The 19,380-nt window shown below is 43.1% G+C and overlaps 1 protein-coding gene across 1 annotated transcript in view; it reads right to left on the reverse strand.

The window, feature by feature from the left end:
* Nucleotides 1-7,083: 7,083 nt before the first annotated feature.
* LOC124597905 (double-stranded RNA-specific editase 1-like) overlaps nt 7,084-19,380 on the reverse strand; it is a 36,438-nt gene continuing 24,141 nt past the window's right edge. The window contains exons 3-6 of the mRNA XM_047135968.1: nt 10,851-11,020; nt 7,768-8,148; nt 7,387-7,576; nt 7,084-7,277 (exon numbers count right to left, since the gene is read on the reverse strand). Coding sequence (XP_046991924.1) covers nt 7,204-7,277; nt 7,387-7,576; nt 7,768-8,148; nt 10,851-11,020 — 815 coding nt within the window. The 3' untranslated portion in view covers nt 7,084-7,203. The remainder of the gene's footprint in view (nt 7,278-7,386; nt 7,577-7,767; nt 8,149-10,850; nt 11,021-19,380) is intronic.

Genomic DNA, 19,380 nt, shown 5'->3' on the forward strand with positions numbered 1-19,380 from the left:
CTCGGTTTGAGGACTAGTTCATCTCTGCAGATAATTAATTCATTAATTTTATTTCTCAGTCCTCGAATATTTTGGTGCAATAAAGATAGCTGACATTTCACATTGACTGAGTTAAAATTGAGTAGAGTTGAAATATCTGCTGACTGTTGGAAATTCTTAACCAATAGCTGTTTATGCTGATGTAATAAGCTAGAATTATGTTTTTTTGGTTTCTTTCTCAAACTGAAGGTTTGTCTCAATCCTAACCTCTTTTAAAATTTGGTTTCTTTCTGTCCTCCCTACCCTAAAAAAGGGTCTTTTCTGAACCCTATAACCACTGGTATTTTATCACTGACAGTGCCTCCCCCTGTAACTTTCCCGCTATTTTCCCTGCCAGTTTGCCCTTCCCTTTCCTCTTGAGGTGAAGGCCATATGTAGTACAATCCCACCTACTGAGAGAATCAACAGGAACCACACCAATGTGTGACCCTGCACCCGACATAACCAGCTGTTCCAACTCCAAATTAACTCTCTTGACAGAAGAGTTTAAATGAGGTCAGTCATGGTGCCCAAGAACAGATACAAACTGAACACTAGTATGCTTCGATGCTGATACAGTCTTTGCCAGGTCACACACTATACTGTACCCAGGATTACCTGCCCCACCCACTATAACCACAGTGTCTTCCTTAGTGAAATCTTTGCAAAGTGATCCTAAATCCTCTGTCATGTGCTCCAGACCAGCACTAGGTTTAAAAAAATTGGTGACCTGGTATTATGATCCTAGTTCATCCTGCAAAAGTTGGCCAACACCTCTTTCATGAGAACTACCTAACAACACTTTCTTTCTCTTTACTGATTTCCCTACATTCTTACTTTTCCATTTGCTGCTGAAAGTTTGTTGTGCCCTGTCTACACCTGCAACTGCTTGACACTCACCAGCTTCTAACTGAAGCAACAGGTCAAATCTATTTTCCACATTCACCACGAAGCTGTGAAAGTTCTAGGCCTGTTCCTCCTGTTGCCACTTCCCACCTCTCTTTACCCTTCTCCCTCCTTAACCTGTCAAGATCTCTCCTTACACAGCCCATTCATCAGAGAGACTGGTCGGTAGTTAAAATATGTGGGTCCTTTACCTGTTTTAGGACCACTGAGGTGGAAATTCTTCTTCCTCCAAAATACAATTAAAAAGTCTGAGGATATGTTTCATGCTGTGGGTGCAAAGATTTTTGAGCATTTGGTTGTGGATTTTTATGGATCCAGGGGCTGTACCTCAACACATTGCCAAAGTGCTGCAAAGCTCCAACACACTAAAAGGGGCATTGTATAAGAGAGGGAGACCTGTGTGGATGGAAGGATAGTGGGCAGTGCAACTTAAAATGTTTCAGGGCCAGGAAATGAGGATGATAATTACTGCAAATGGACACTTCAGTGAAGTGAGCTGCAAAACAGTTGGCAAGTACTGTGGGATCAGTGCAGATGTTACCATTGACAAGGATGCCAGAAACTGCCATAGGTAGTGGAAGCTCAAAAATATGGCAGAGTTTAGTCCATACTTGGGACAATGGGGTGTGGGATTGCATGATGATACATATTGCTCATAACACTCCTGCTACCTTTTTTTATTAAAAACTGTGCTTCTACCCAGAGTCTCTTGAATCCTGTTAAATTATCCATTGAAAGGTGGCACTTGGGCCATTAAAAACCCCTGCTGCAGTCCCTGATAGCTATGGCTATATCTCCAGACCACCACAGCACTGGTGGTCATTGGGATGAGCCGGAGGCCTAGTGGATCACTGCTGCTGCAACGTGAATAATAGTATCAATAGTATCATATAACAATTTGTTGATATCTGTTGCATGACTGGCTGAAAAAGTGGCTGTAGAGGAGAAAGCCTGCCAGTCACGTTTACAAAGTGACCAACATGGAGCGTGTTTCCGATGTGTGTGAGTGGAGAGGGAGAGTGATAGGAAAATGGTCACTGTCACAAAGATCGCCATGGTTCAATTGCTAAATCAGGGGTAAGACACTTGGGCTGCAAACTGTGACATCAGTAATTGAGTTGTTCTGTGGGCCACACTGAAATGTGTTGGAGCTCCAGTGTTGAGTAGGCAGACATCCAATTCTGAAAGATGATGTTCTGGTACCCGGCTCCACGGGACAATGTCATCACCCCACAGAGGATTATGGACATTTAAGTCCCCCTGTAGAAGGCAGGGGGAAGGTAGTTGTTCCACTAACAGCTCATGATAGTGGGAAGGTCCATCTGGGGGTAGATAAACACTACATATTGTCACCCAAATTGACTGGCAGGCTTTAATGGCGGTGGCCTCTAGTTCAGTGGTGAGGGGCACCTGCTTACTGAAAATATCAAAACATACGAGGATACAAACCGCACCAATCGTCCTCTTGACATTAACACGATTGGTATGGTAAGGTAATCAGTTTTTCAGAACAGGGAGAAATGTTCCAGTAGACACTGCCTCCTTAAGTGCTATGCCAATTGTGGACTAAGTAGCCAGTAAATGACAGAGTTCATTCAGATTGCAATAGTAGCTGTTACAGTTCCACTGCTGGAGCATTGGTGTCAGGTCTGAGAAAGTGTAGAATTGAAAATATGGGTGTGATTACTTTGCCACCAGACCAGTCTGCCTGATTGTGTGATACATTGTGAAGGTGCATAGGTTTGACCTTTGCAGAGGTGGGAAGCAGAATATCCAAAGCCGCAGAAAGTAATTTTTTCTGCTTATCCTTATTATCCTTGTGAGACTGATTTATGTGAAGATTTCCCCAGTTTATCTTCCAAGAGTGAAGAAGACTGTAGTTTTATTTGGCCTGCAGCCTGCGGCTTCTGGCTCTTGTCTTGAGAGGTGGGGGGGCTCGTTGGCAGGTGTCCTCATCCCTGAAGATGCCAGGGGATGAGCAGGCATCTCTGGCCACACCAGTGGTGTGGGAAGCACTGGTCCTACAGGGGTAGTGGGCATGGGAGCTGTCTTTCCCTCTCGCAATTGTGTGGCAGGTCCCAGAATACCTCCAGGCCTAGGAGGTATCATGCAAGGCCTTGTCATCGTTTGAGGTGTGTATTGACAACATTCGCAAAATTTAAGACCGTATCAGTTGGGTGACCTCTTTCAAAATTTTTCTTTGCTTCTTGACAAAACAGTTTGTCAGATGTTTTATACTCTTGAATTTTCTTCTCCTTCAAACACTGAGCATTGCAGTGGACAAGAATGGTGCAGTTATAGACAGTTGACATGTTTAGGGAATTGGTCAGAAGGCCTGCACTCAAGGGGACACCCGTCTACATTCCAACAGATAGCCTCATTAGAACAGTGGGAGGACATGTGTCTGAACCTCTGGACCTAAAACATCTCATTGGAGGAGGAAAATAAGGCCTGACATCATACCTAGAAGCCATGACCTTAATCTTCTCAGGCAAAATGTTGCTGTCAAAGACCAGGATAAAACCTCCAGTATCCACTGTTATCTTTGGCTCATTTCTGGATGAGGCACACAGAATGGACTCCATGCCATGAGAGATTATTATGCAGCTCTTCATCAGTTTGTAGTGTTGGGTCCTGATGGACACCTTGAAATCTATTGAGCATGTTATGAGGAGAAATGGTGACTGGTATATTTACTATCTTTACACAGGCCTGAAGTGCCTGTGATTGGTTGGTGTGCGATGTTTTGATCCACAAAAATCAATTTCTGATCTTTTCTGTCGCTGCAAGCTCCCCAAATTGATCTTCAGTAATTTCAACAAAAATCACTGGTTTTGTTGTACTGAAAAATCTGCTGTCAGTTTGGGAACAAACCAAGAACATCAAACTGTCCACTTCCATTTGTCATTACCTAGCTCCTGTCTTGAGGCATGATCAAAGACAGAAGTGCCACAGGATTGTACACTTATGCATTTAAACCACTGTTCCTGATTGTAGAGATGGCCATGTTGGCATGACCACCATAAGTTTGATCTGTTTCATTGCAGATCATTCAGCCCAATGCCACTTGCTCTGGTCAGAGGCTCTCTCCATTTGTGCCACCCACCCAAGGCAAAGGCCATCTGGTACAGTAGCCATTGCCCTGAGTCCCAGCACCCTGAAATTGATAGGCACCTACTTCTTGGCTGACATGGGGAGGTTACAGCTCAGGCATTGGCAGTGTGATCACTGCATTGTCAATGGGCTACCACCAAGACATCCCCACCTCAACAGACTGGCTACCATGCTGGACATAGGTGCAGAGGTAGATCAACTCGACTGGTAGGTGCAAAAGGTAACAGTGCACAGTGGAGAGTTAATGCACCACAGTAAGATGTACTTCCCCAAATGGCATGCACTCTGTAAAATTTGGGAAGTGGAGGTCAAACACAAAATGGGCACCAGAATTTAAAAGCGAAAAGAGGTGAGGGGAAATGGTGTTCAAAAAGTGAAAAGAGTGAAAACGTTCGGAAGTCCAAAATATAGCCAAAATGCCAAGGTGAAAACATAACCAAATAAAGACACTCCTATTAGTCACATTTAACATCAGGCAATGAAGACCATGCATATATTCTAGCTCTCAACACCACAGGGTCTTCTTAGAAAATCAGTTTGACATCTTTCACAGAAAATATTAATTTCTTGTGGCTTTGTTCAAATGGCTGCGATGTCACTGTAGTTCTAGCCCTAAAAAATAACTGCAGTGCAAGGACTGAACTGGGCGAGTCTGCAGAAAGGTCACAGTTTTGTGAATGGATTTTGAATAGAGTGCACAATTGAGAAATTGACCCTTACGTACTTCTTTTCAGGTGAATCATGGTTCCACCTAAATGGATAATTTAATTCACAAAATAACCATTATTGGAGTTCTGAAAAGTGTAGTGTAGTACACAAGGCATCCCTGAATGAGCAAATAATAGGAGTGTGGTACACTGTTAGTAGTGAGAGAATAACAGGCCTTTTTTCCAGGAAGCAGTTAACCATGAGAGATATGTGGAAAGCATTCTGTGGCTTTTTTTTGCCATTTCATGGAGAGAAAGTGCTGTTGTGACATTCACCAGGACTCTGCAGTGGCACATACAGCCAATTTTGTATTAAAAGAAACTCATGAAGTATTTCTAAGTATAGTTAACTCTAACATATGGATTCCTCATTCCCCCAATTTAACCCAATGTGATTTTTATTTGTGCGGGACATTAAAATAGGGTACAAATCAAATCCACACATGTAAGATGAATCTGAAAATAACATTTGTCAAAAATTGCTGCCATTACTCAGATGGAACTGCAGAGTGTTACAAGCAATTTCCTAAAGAGGTGTCAGTAATGCTGGAACAATTAAGGGAGGCAGTTCCAGCATCTCCTTGCTTAATATTACATGAGTAATTCACTTTAAGTGTTTTTGTTATGTATGCTAGAAGTAACTGACACTAAAAACCTTACTAAATTTGCTGTGGACCTGTGCTGCGCACACAGCAGCTGGCCTCACCAGCCAGCCATACACCACAAAAGCAGTTGTATTTATGACTCACCATCCTGTAGTTACACCAAATCTATGATATCACTTCACTGATTTATAATAACCACGTAATTTCTTTGGTAGACAGACTGCTATGGAATATGTACCTGATCATGCCATGAACAGACTATGTGTTCAAATAAAAAGTACCACTATAAGAGCAGAGGATCTGAACCACTGTGATGAAGCAAGCTGGGATATTTTTTACTTCCCCTCTTGTTTTGCCATCTTCCTCCTTAAAATTCATTTTGTTCATAACTAATCACTATCAGTATATGTGAGTATAATCTGCATTTTCATAAAAGGAAGGTTGGCCCTCAGTTTTAAAGAGTATAACACCAGATCTAATTTTGAGCTTAGTTTTATGTATGTAATTGATTTTCTAATTTATTTTGACTATTCCTAGTTAGTATCTTTATTTATAGGGTGAAATCAGTAACTGTTTTGTAACTTAAATTCTATTGTTGGTGTATAAACAAATATAAATTCAGTACTAATTATAAACATTTGGAGGAACAACTAATAGTATTCTTAATGGATCTATTTGGGTATTCGAAAACATGTTAGCAAAGCCAGCTCTTAATTAATGCCAAAGTAATTAACAGTTTTGTCAAAAGTATTGTCTGCATAATGATATATGTTAATTTCATCATTTAAACAAATAATTCAAACTAACTCTTTTAGAAGAAGAAAATTATTGCGAGGGTATATAAGGGCCCAATTTTTTGTCCTGATACAGACAGTCCATGGCTGAGTTTCAGACAAGAAACCTGTGTTGGTTAGAACAACATTGCTTCAGCTTAACTGTGAAATAAGTGTTACACAATTAGGCTTTGTGTTAAAACAATGACAGAGAGTGCTCCATACATACCTTTCTATTCTTCAAGAACTGTGAACTTTGTGGTTAGGTTTTTACTGCTTGCAGATGTACAATAGTAAAATATTGTATCAGTATGTGGAGGTTTGCCTGCAAGCTATTAATGAGGCTTATGGAAAGATTAAACAACAGTGCACTGGCCATATAACTGTAATGTAATGAAAATTTTGTGGTGCAGGTAAATACAAATAAGTAAATATTTAAGTGAGCTGGGTGGGTATATTAAATGCAGTCCATATGAGGCTTGATCCAATGGATTTCCCACTAAAAAATGTGTTCATTTGCAAATCAACAAATATGCAGTGTTCAAGGATATTTTATTATTTAATCGCACAGAACAATTTGCTTCTATATCTCTCATTTGGAAGGTACATTTGGTATTTCATGTACATAATGCAGCAGTCACAAAAATACAGAGGATATACTTTAATTCATAGAAAGGAAATACAGCTGTAGCTCATCTACAGCTAAGAACATAGCTTAAGGTTTGTCATAAGTAATGAAGACTTCATGTAAAAGACCAGCCTAATACACACAAATGTGCAACACCAAGGAAAACCATAAACAAATCTTTCATGTATTGCAGAAAATGTTATAATATGTGATCTCTTACTATCAGATAAGAAATTATTTAGTTATACCCTGGCCAACAATGGTATACTGTCATTAATAGATGAAGTGAAAGTGAATTACAGCTAATTTACTGCCTTAAGACTTCAGTGATTGTTGGCAACAGGTTTCAAAGTCAATATTACTACAGATATAACCAAGTCTTTACTACAGATCAGAAATTCCATGTGAGAAATGCATTATGTCCAAACAATATTGTTTACTGTCAGAATGAGTTAGTAGCATATCTTGAATGATCCAGCAAGACATGCAATAGCTGCTGCTTTCTTTGCCTCCTTTTTGGTTTTACCTGTGGACAAACATTATATTAATACTCAGCAATTAAATTTCCATTGCTATGTCAACAATAAAATCTTATCAAATTTTAGGAATATAAACTTGAACAATCTATTACTTACCCACACCACTGTAAGTCTTCCCATCAACAGTTACTGACATTGTAAATCTCTCATCTAGATGTGTGTGTTCCTGCCTAGCTTCAGTGAACTGTATTCCTGGTTTTAAATGATGTAATAAGAGAACAGGATGACAACCAGTTGGGTTTTCTGGAATTTTTTTCATGGGAGAATGTGCTGCCAGAACCAGAGGCTGTAACTGACATTAAGATTATACACAAGCACTGGAAAATGTTTTTCAAACATCAGATTTACAAAACGTCTGGCAATTCATTACTCACAGCAGATCAGCAAACTTCCAGGATAAAGCTGAAAAGGAAGAAAGCAGCGTGCTAGGTAGTGTTATGTGTAATATACCTGTCCAGCTGCTGCCACTGCATCCACCCTTGCTGGAGGTGGCAAAACTGGTTTCTGTTTACAAAAAGGAAGAGGTACATGTGTACCTTGACTCTGCCATTCAGTAAATAACTTGTACAGGGCAAATGAAGCCACATTTCCCCATGGCACATCATCCTCTGGGACTGGTGGCTTTCCCAATGCTTGTGCACTTTCAGCGATACTTCCATCATCAGAAACACCACTGCCAGCTGCATTGTTCACTTCCTGCTGCATGGGTTCAACAACTTCTGCATTATGCCATTTCTGTGTTTTCACTGCTGCATCAGACATTCTTTCCAAAAGTAAGTCTTTTAGAGCTTTTTCAGCAGCATTTTGCTTAGCTATTGATTTGGATAAACCTCCACCTACATACACCTTCCCATCCACCTGCAAAATAAATTTTAGAATACTGCCAGACACACATGGCTGAGTGATATACAGGGTGATTATAATTAAAGTTAAACTTTCAAAATGCTGTAGAAATAACACCACTGGTCAGAATGACGTCAAATTTCAACAGAATATTATCGGAGAAGGGGGAAAATTATGGCAGAAGAAAAAAAAAATAGTGTGAAAATTGATCAGTAGATGATGCTGTGTGTGTCAGAATACATAAATGAAAACACCTGTTATGTGCACGACCCATTGGAGTTGTTATAAACATGCAGGATACACGGCTTTTCCTCCTTTCACGTCTGTGAAGTTTGCAATGATTGTCTCAATGCAGGACCGCACTCTGTTTGTATAGCTGTATTACACGAACGATGTCTGCACACGTCACACTGCAGAAGTTCTGGACACTTAAGGGTTTGAAGAAAGACATTGGTCTGATGACTGCTGTGGGTCTGGAGAAAATGATTCAGAAATTAAAAAAGACTGGTTCTTTTGGTGTGCAACCTGGTAGAGGGAGAAAATGAACTGATTCAACGTCAGTGGAAGCAGTGGCCACAGCAATTCATGAGGAGATGAGTGGTGGTGTGCAAACGTGTAGTGCATGGAGAATTGCCTGAACATTGGACATGCCTATGAGCACAGTGCATAAAATCTTATGAAACATCCTTCTTTGCTATCCACTGAAAATTATGCATGTGCACCAATTGTTTTTCCTGTTGACCTACCAGCAAGAAAGACCTTTGCTTTAAAATTTCTTGCTTGCATGGAAGTGGACAATGATTGGCCATGGAAGATTTTGTGGATAGAGAAAGCCCACTTCCATCTGACAGGATATGGCAATACACAGAATTGTTGAATATGAGCAACTGGTTCATACCAGTATCACTTCATCCCGAAAAGGTCACTGCGTGGTGCAGGTTTACGGCATCTTTTATCATAGGGCCATATTTTTTCAGAGACACAGGTGCTTCCAGTTCTGTTACCTGTAATGTAACTGGTAAGCACTATGAGTGTGTTTTGCACAACCACGTCATTCTAGCTCTCCAACAGCTTGGTGTGTGGATAGGATCATTTTTATGCAAGACAGCACAACTCCGCACATTGCAAATCCAATGAAGCAACTGCTGAAGTGCCATTTCGGAAATGCTAGAATTCTCAGCCACCATTTCCCTACAGCCTGGCCATCCCGATCACCTGATCTTAATCCATGTGACTTCTGGCTGTGGGGCTATCTGAAAGATGTTGTGTTCAGTGTTCTGATTGCAAACTTAGCTGCATTGAAGGCATGCATTGTGCAACATTCTGAATGTGACCCCAGAAACACTTCGATCAATTGTGGAACATACTGTTTCTTGATTTCAACTTGTTGCAGAAAAACGGTGGACAGCATATTGAGCATGTTTTGCACCAGTAGCTCTGAAATTAATAATCCAATCTGATTTTGATTTATGCTTTTTATGTGATTTTTGGCCTCAGGACAGTTAAAAACCAGTTTTTCCCATCCAATATGATATGACCTTGGGGTGGTGGATGGGCTTACATAACTAACAGTATCACACCTGTACACCAATGCACACTGTATAGTGAAGTTAGTTTGGTGTCAGACATACACCTTAGGCATTGTTGTATGAATCATTTGTCATTTGTAGTCAACCACTATTAAATTATGATGCTTACAGTGCCACCTATTGCTGCATTTTGTAATTATTTATTTTTCTTCTGGCATACATTTTCCCCCTTCTCCAATAATAGTCTGTTGCAATTTCATGTCATTCTGAGAAATGGTGTTATTTCTACAGTGGTTTGAAAGTTTAACTTTAATTATAATCATCCTGCATATTAATGAATATATATTGCATTATACTGTGGACAGTCTAACATTACGGAAATGGCACAATTTTAATTGCTATTTTTTCAAAGTGTCTTTTAATGACAGTAGAAGTTAACAGCAGGTTAAATGAAACAAACTAACCTGAATAGTACAACTAACTGAACTGGTGTTCTTCAGTTTCTCATAGAATATTTGTAACGAAACAATCCACAGTTGTTTTGCCAGTTGTTGGTGTCCAAAGGACACAACATTTCAGCAGTTTATCATGTAACTCATCAGGCTCAGTCATCAAAACATTATGTCCTTTGGACAGCAGCAAGTGGCAGTATACCTATGGACTATTTTATTAACTGAACTGCAAATTGCAGTTGCACTTCACTGATAAAGTAGGTCAACAGCATTACCTGCTTCACAAAGACATTAATAACTCGCTGGTGATTTCTGTCAGAACCATATAAAGAAGTTCTATTAGTTTCATATTAATATCTAGGACACTACTGGGACACACTTAACCAACAACCAAGATGATCCATTTTGGTTTATGTAAGACACAGGTGTAGTCTTTTGTAATTTTAAGAATTACAATATTAGTTTTCTGACAATACTGTAACATTATACCAAAGGTTTGACTTATTCAGTTTATTTTATTTTTATACTATTAACTTTTGCTTCTTGTTCAATTTTCTTCCTCCTAAGCTGAAAATTTTTCCATTCACATTTGTTGTACGTACAAATCAAAAAACCACCATACGAAATAAACCACATTATTGTTAGCACATATATAATCTTATAGCTGCACTATATTTAATTAAAAAAGTGTAAGTCAAGTATGTTGGCATTGGATATATAAAAAGTAAATACTAACCTCAGCACTAACAACAAACATAGTTTGTGTTAGAGCATTTGTATGCTCCTGAAATGTAAAGTTTATTCCAGCTTTCAGTTCACGCAGAACCATCATGGCATTCTTTGGTTGCAACAGCTTCCTCAGTCGTGCATTTTGTTTTCTTTTTCTTAACTTCTTTTTCAACTGAACTATGATTGAAAGAAAAGCTTTAAAATAGTTTTTAATTTTTCAGGGTGCACAGCAAACTTTTATAACCACAAGATTATTTCAATTCAACACAGTTTTTGGAAAGGCTAATTTTTATGACTGTCCACATTAAGTTGTTATGGTTATTAAAAAGATTAAAACTGATACATAACATCACTAAGATATATTTCTATTCGTTGGGGGTGGATGAGGAATTTATTACTACTAGACAAAGCAAACCCTAGGCCCAGATGACAAAATTACGTACAGCCACTTTCCAGTTCACATTATTACCTCCACAGTGCAAGCACAGAAAATGATCACAGATACTGCATTTGTGAGTAGCTGCAACAGCTTGCTGTGAACCTCGTTAAATTTATCGACAATGAGTAGGGAAAGGAGTGGCAGCTTTGACAAAATGTGAAAGCAAAGCGTTGAAATTTAGCAACTCACTGGTTTGCAAATGTTAGGGGCAGATACGTGGTGCCAAGCAGGCTGACAAAGTATCTAGCCCAGAGTAGAAATAAGCTGTACATGGCTATCCCATTAGTTATTTATTTACTTATTTTTTATTCTTGGATCACTTTTGGTAGAAATATTGGATACATCAATGTATTTTAGCAGCACCACCGTTTAGGATAGGGAAAGTTAGTTTTGTGCAATATTCTGAGCACAAGCTACAGCCAAGTGTGGACCGGATTGCAGCGAGTTACACATACCAACATTTGCCAAGTAGGATAGAGGTCACAGGGCTATCAAATTGCTGAAAGAATATACATAGTGGTTTTGCATGCCACAAATCACAGGCAGAAGGGGCCCACTGGCCAACCTAGTGTGTTATGAGTACATGACACAAAGGGGCGCATATGGCAAAACAAAGGCACACAGCCACTTACAAATAGATGCGGGTTTCTAACAGGATTCATTCAAGTGTGGCAGGTCTCCTGGATGGCAGGGCATGTCACCACACCAGCTACACCCAGCAACAGATGGGGGCACCAGCATTCCAGTCCAAGGCGGGTCGCTGGTTCAACCATCTGAGGTTGATGCGGGGTCTGTAGCCAGCCAGTGGCAAGACACTACACGGCTCGCTAACATGGGCAGATGTCCTGGCTTCCAACACACACCGGAGGCATGCTGAGGCCAGGTTGTGGGCGCTTGTCGCGATCTCAGCCATGCTGGCGACGATGCCGAGTCGGCAGGGACGCAGACCGCTGAGTCGATTGCCGCCACCCTGATGATGCCGTTACTCCACTGGCATACAAAGCCAACACACATTGTGAAGTGGTGTCCTCACCATTGCAGGACCCGGTGACGCAGACCAAGAGGAACGCAACGCTCTAGTTGGAAACAATGAAGCACTTGGAAAGTTCAGACGAGTCTTAATATGGTGCCTTCTACCTCTTCACACTACATTTGGTGTTGCTGTTACATTTGTGGCAAAAGTTGCCACTATATTTAGTTACAGAATAGCAGACATTGTCTGTCCAGTACAACGTTCGACCCCAATGCCCGCATTACATTCACAAGATGTGGTGAGTTTTGACCAGTTTTCTTTTGAGTATTGGACATTTCCTTGCCTTTTTCTGTTTTTGAGTATGGCTCATGGCAGGCCATTTTAGATTTTTTTTTTTTTTAGGGCTCAAAACTGTTATGGTCATTAGCGCCCGGTCCGTGACTTAGGAAACAGTAAAAAACTGAAAATGGAAACCAGCAGCAATGGGAACGAAAGTCATAAAATTGGAGAAACTAAAAGCAAAAGGAAGGGAAACTAAAAGCAAAAGGAAGGGAAACTAAAAGCAAAAGGAAGGGAAACTAAAAGCAAAAGGAAGGGAAACTAAAAGCAAAAGGAAGGGAAACTAAAAGCAAAAGGAAGGGAAACTAAAAGCAAAAGGAAGGGAAACTAAAAGCAAAAGGAAGGGAAACTAAAAGCAAAAGGAAGGGAAACTAAAAGCAAAAGGAAGGGAAACTAAAAGCAAAAGGAAGGGAAACTAAAAGCAAAAGGAAGGGGAACTAAAAGCAAAAGGAAGGGAAACTAAAAGCAAAAGGAAGGGAAACTAAAAGCAAAAGGAAGGGAAACTAAAAGCAAAAGGAAGGGAAACTAAAAGCAAAAGGAAGGCTTAAAAATCCACTACAGAAAGGGGTTGGTTGTCCCCTAAAAAAAGCTTCAAATGACTGACGTCATTTCACTGGCACTAATAAACTCAAGAACGCGATCGGCTGAGCGCGTGTCATCTGCTAAAATCGACGATATATCAGGCGACAGCTGTAGACGGGAGCGTAACGGATTAAAATAGGGGCACTCAATTAAAAGGTGTCTTACTGTCCAGAGCTGAGAGCAGTGGGGACAGAGTGGGGGAGGATCGCCGCTTAAAAGATGTCGATGGCTAAAAAGACAGATAACATACTGTATCCGCTGATGGCGGCGGATGTAGTGGACAGCCTGGAGAACAGCGTAAAGCTCCGCAGTATAAACCGAACACTGGTCAGGAAGCCGAAAGTGATTTGGGGTGTCGCCAACAATATAGGCACTCCCTACACCTAACGATGTTTTCGAGCCATCGGTGTAAATAAATGTGGCTTCCTTCATTTGTGCACATAGAGCAGCAAATGCCCGACGATAAACAAGTGAAGGGGTACCATCCTTGGGAAATCAACAAAGGTCACAGAGCAGGCAGATCCGGGGACGGAGCCAAGGCGGTGCTGTACCCCAAGTTGTCAAGAAGGTTTTAGGAAAGCGGAGGGAAAGAGAATGGAGCAGTTGACGGAAGCGGACTCCCGGTGGTAGTAGGGAGGAGGGGCGGCCTGCATACCCTACATCAAAGGAGGTGTCTAAAAAAATGTCATGGGCTGGATTAGTAGGCATGGAAGACAGATGGCTAGCATAACGACTCAGAAGGACTGCTCGCCGATTGGACAGCGGAGGTTCAGCAGTCTCAGCATAAAGGCTTTCCACAGGGCTGGTGTAAAAAGCTCCAGACACTAAACGTAATCCACGGTGGTGGATAGAGTCGAGACGTCGAAGAATAGACGGCCGAGCAGAGGAGTAGACTGCTTCCATAGTCCAATTTCGAGCGCACTAAGGCGCGATAGAGGCGGAGAAGGACCACTCGGTCCGCTCCCCAGGAGGTACCATTCAGGACACGGAGGGTGTTGAGGGATCGCAGACAGCGAGCCGAAAGATAGGAAATGTGGGAGGACCAGCACAGTTTTCTGTCAAACATAAGACCCAAGAATTTAGCAACGTCTGAAAATGGAAGGTTGACAGGTCCTAGATGTAAGGAGGGTGGAAGAAACTCCTTACGTCGCCAAAAATTAACACAAACGGTCTTACTGGGAGAAAAACGGAAGCTGGTTTCGATGCTCCAAGAGTGGAGGCGATCGAGACATCCTTGAAGACGTCATTCAAGAAGGCTGGTCCGTTGAGAGCTGTAGTAGATCGCAAAATCGTCCACAAAGAGGGAGCCCGAGACACCAGGAAGGAGACAATCCATAATTGGATTTATGGCAATGGCAAATGGTACAACACTCAGCACGGAGCCCTGGGGTACCCCGTTTTCTTGGGAGAAAGTACGGGAGAGAGTAGTGTTCACCCGCACCCTAAATGTGCGCTCTGCCACAAATTCGCGAAGAAAAAGGGGCAGCCGACCTCGAAAGCCCCAAGAGAATAGTGTGCGGAGAATGCCTGTCCTCCAACAGGTATCGTATGCTCTCTCCGGAGAAAATTGTTCATGATATAAGTGGAGAGAGCAACAAGATGGTCAACTGCAGACAGATGCTTTCGGAATCCGCATTGGGCAGGTGTTAAAAGACTGCGGGATTCTAGCCACCAAGCCAAACGGTAATTCACCATACGCTCCAAAACCTTACAGACACTACTCTTGAGAGAAATGGGGCGATAGCTAGAGGGGAGATGTTTGTTCTTTCCAGGTTTCGGAACAGGAATGACAATAGCTTCCCGCCATCGTCTGGGAAAAGTACTGTCGGTCCAAATTCGATTATAAAGGCGAAGGTGGTAACGCAGACTATGGGTTGATAAATGGAGCAACATTTGGACGTGGATACCATCCGGTCCTGGGGTGGAGGAGCAAGAAGAAGAGAGTGCATGTTGGAGTTCCCGCATGGAGAAAACCATATTGTAGCTTTCGCGATTTTGAGAGGAGAAAGCAAGATGTCGCACTTCCGCTGCACGTTTCTTCGGGAGAAACGCTGGCAGGTAATTTGAAGAGCTCGAAATCTCAGCAAAGTGCTGACCCAATGAGTTAGAAATTGCGCCGGGGTCCACTAATGTATCATGCACGACAGTGAGCCCAGAGACCGGGGAGAAACTAGGCGCGCCTGAGAACCGTCGAAGCCGACTCCAAACTTCCGAGGAGGGAGTGAAGGTGTTAAATGAGCTAATAAAGAATTTCCAGCTTGCCTTCTTGCTATCGCGGATGACACGACGGCATCGCGCACGGAACTGCTTATAGCGTATATAGTTGGCCAAAGTAGGATGGTGGCGGAAAACGCAAAGAGCACATCGCCGCCCACGTATTGCGTCATGGCATGCCTCGTTCCACCAAGGAACTGGGGGGCGCCGGGGCAATTCAGAGGTGTGTGGTATTGAACGTTCCGCAGCTGTAAGAATAACGTCGGTAATATGTGTGACCTCATCGTCGACGCTGGGAAAGTGACGGTCATCGAATGTCACTAGAGACGAAAAAAGTGTCCAATCGGCTTGGGCAAACTTCCAGCGTCGCGGGCGCATATATGGCAGTTGAGGCTGCAGTCTAAGGACACATGGAAAGTGGTCACTCGAGTGTGTATCATCAAGTGCGAACCATTCGAAGCGCCGAGCTAGTGGAACAGTACCGACCGCAAGGTCCAAATGAGATACATTTGTCATAGAGGCAGACAAAAATGTAGGGACCCCAGTGTTGAGGCAAACTAGATCCGCTTGGTGGAAGACGTCTAGCAATAGTGAGCCACATGGACAAGGATGTGGAGATCCCCAAAGTGGGTGGTGGGCATTGAAGTCCCCAACCAGCAAATAGGGGGGTGGAAGCTGACCAAGAAGATGAAGGAGATCAGCTCGTGCCATTGGTGTGGACGATGGTATGTATACAGTACAAAGAGAGAACGTGTATCCAGAAAGGGAGAGATGGACGGCGACAACTTGGAAGGAAGTGTTTAAGTGGATTGGGTGATAATGGAGAGTATCATGGAGAAGAATCATGAGTCCTCCATGGGCTGGAGTGCTTTCAACAGAGGGGAGATCATATCGGACGGACTGAAAATGAGGGAGAACAAAGCGGTCATGGGGACGCAGCTTTGTTTCCTGAAGACAAAAGATGACCGGCGAGTAGGATCGTAAGAGGAGCGACAATTCATCCTGATTGGCTCGAATGCCGCGGATATTCCAGTGGGTAATGGACATAGGGTGAACAGAAAATGGAGGAATGTGACCAAGGTTGCCGTCAACTCAACGACTGCTCAGAGCTTGCGACCGACAGCATGGAATGGCATTCAGCCGAAGGCAGAAGATCCTGATCCATAGGTTGTTCAGGAGCAGCTCCTGCCACCAGCGATCGGCCGGTTGATCGGCCGCCAGCATTGCGCCTCGGCAACACAGAAGACAGCCGAGGGCGATTTCCGCCAGGTGGTGCTGTAGATGGGACACGCCTTGGCGGAGAAGGAGATGAACTGGGTTTCTTTGTAGCCTTCTTGGAAATATGATGTTTAGATGAATGAGGAACCGATGGTTGTGAAATTGGGGTATGTAAAAAATCTTCACGAGTATGCTTTTTTTCGAAGTCTTGGTGTCTGACTTTTGGGCTCGAGATTTAGCAGAACCCGATGAAGGGTAAGCCATAGAGTGGGCAGGCGAAAGTGGTGAGGTTGAACGGGCAATCTTTGCACTGGCCGATCTGACGATCGTGGCACTAAAGGTGATGTCGCAAGTCTGCGTGGCCGCCTCCTTTGTTGGCCGAGGAGAAGCAAGGACAGTGCTGTATTTTCCTGTCTGAGGCACGGTGGGCTGTCGACTGGCGAATAATTTTCGAGCAGCAAAGGTCGACACCTTTTCCTTCACTCTGATTTCCTGGATGAGCTTTTCGTCCTTAAAAATGGGGCAATCTCAAGAGGAAGCAGCGTGGTCACCCATACAGTTGATGCAGCGAGGGGATGGAGGTGGACAAGCACCCTCATGGGCATCCTTGCCACACGTAACACATTTGGCCAGATTGGAACAGGACTGGCTGGTGTGATTGAACCGCTGACACCAATAGCAACGCGTAGGGTTTGGGACGTAAGGGCGAATGGAAATTATCTCCTAGCTTGCTTTGATTTTCGATGGGAGTTGAACTTTGTCAAATGTCAAGAAGACAGTGTAGGTTGGAATGATGTTCGTGTCAACCCTTTTCGTAACTATGAACAGCCGTTACGCCCTGGTCAGACAGGTAGTGCTGAATTTCTTCGTCAGACAATCCATCGAGGGAGCGTGTATAAACGACTCCATGCGAGGAATTTAAAGTGCGGTGCGCTTCAACCCGGACAGGGAAGGTGTGGAGCAGTGAAGTACGCAGCAATTTTTGTGCCTGGGGGGCGCTGACTGTTTCTAACAACAAGGTGCCATTCCGTAATCTGGAACAAGACTTTACAGGACCTGCAATTGCGTCGACACCTTTCTGAATAATGAAAGGGTTGACTGTAGAGAAGTCGTGACCTTCGTCAGACCGAGAAACAACAAGGAACTGTGGCAACAATGGAAGAACTGTCTGTGGCTGAGACTCAGTGAACTTACGCTTGTGAGCAGACATAGTGGAAGGTGAGGAAACCATTGCGGAAGAATCCCCCATGATTACCGGCGTCTCCGATGGCGCGCTCCTCCCTTGTGGGGGCCCTCTCTGAGGGCACTCCCGCCTTAGGTGATTGTTCACACCTCAGGTCACACCTCCCGACAAACGGGGCGGGGAATTACGCGTTACCCCATCACCGGCTATGCACAAAAATGCGTGGGTCGGCCTTCAGACACGCACAGGGAGGAAGAAAGAGAAAGGGAAAAACAAAGAAAGGGAAAGGAAAGAGGAGAGGTCTCAAATGCTGCAGCGGAGAAAAGGGTAAAGAGAAGAGGTAAAGAGAAGAGGTAAGGAAAAGACAAGGGCAAAGGAAGGATGAAGACATACAAGCAGAGAAGGCGAAAAATGCGTTACATTTACGACCGTCCGTCTCCAGACGTAGGCACGAACCATACTCCCAGAGGGGGAGAAAGGGAAGGAAAGAGCCAGAGGTGAGGGGAGGAGGGGCGAATATGGGGCAGAGGAAAGGATGCGGAAAAGGAAGGTATGCAGCCTGGAAAGGAAGGAGGGCCACATTAGCTCGGGGTCCCGTGCTTGCTACGCACGTATCCACAAAAGAGTTGTGGACCCCCTGGGGGGCATTTTAAATGTTTTGCATAGACATATTATTATTTTTTTGTCAGAATAAGTGTTAGTGTATTAAGGGCAGTAAGCTTTATTTTTTTCGTGGCATTTAATTACCTTTGTATTGGTTTGAGTATGTTACCGAGTATTATGATACTGAAGCATAGGGAGTTGGGTTATTCTTGTACTTAAATGTTTTGTTTCAGGACTAACTGTGAACAAAAGCAACACAATGGCAGAGTCAGGGATGCGAGGTACGTCTGAACCCAAAGCAGTACGGATTTTGTTGGAAGAAGTAGCACAATTGACAGCGGACAATACGCAGTTGAGAAATGAATTAATATCTAGAAGCGAGCGGGAAACCACATCTGATCAGTCGTCGTCGCCTAGGGTGCAGGAGATTGATCCGGCTGCCGTGAGTTAGATTATTCCACTTTCTGGCAAGGCATCTGAGAATGTGCGTTCATTTGTGGCAGGCTTGGAGGCTTCAGCAGTGATGAATGTTTGGTCTGATGAGCAGTTGTTACCCATAGCCAAGATTAGATTAACGGGTGAAGCAAAAACATATGTAAGGTGTGTTCTGAGGCCTTAAGGAAGGCAGGACAGTTAAAGAAGTTAAAGGAAGGGCTTTTACGAATGTACAAAGAAACAGAATAGCACTCAATACTTTAGAGAGAGGTTAAGTAAAATGTCAAAGAGACAGGGGGAGACAGTGGAGAAATTTGCGGACAGGATAAGTGAAACTAATGAGTATACTTTCGAGCTGGGTCCAAGTGATGAAACAAATAGTAGGCTGAGCAAAGGGCACTTTATGAATTTTTTAGAGGGTTACCGGTGTGTATGTCATGGAAACTGCGTGAAGGGACTCCAAAAGATTTGTATTTGGCCATTCAGCTGGCAATTCAATGTGAGGAAATAGACGTCGCAACAGGGGTATGCAAGAGGCAAACAGTGTTTAC

The sequence above is a fragment of the Schistocerca americana genome, chromosome 1 (assembly GCF_021461395.2).
Source record: "Schistocerca americana isolate TAMUIC-IGC-003095 chromosome 1, iqSchAmer2.1, whole genome shotgun sequence".
In the NCBI taxonomy this organism is placed as follows: domain Eukaryota; kingdom Metazoa; phylum Arthropoda; class Insecta; order Orthoptera; family Acrididae; genus Schistocerca; species Schistocerca americana.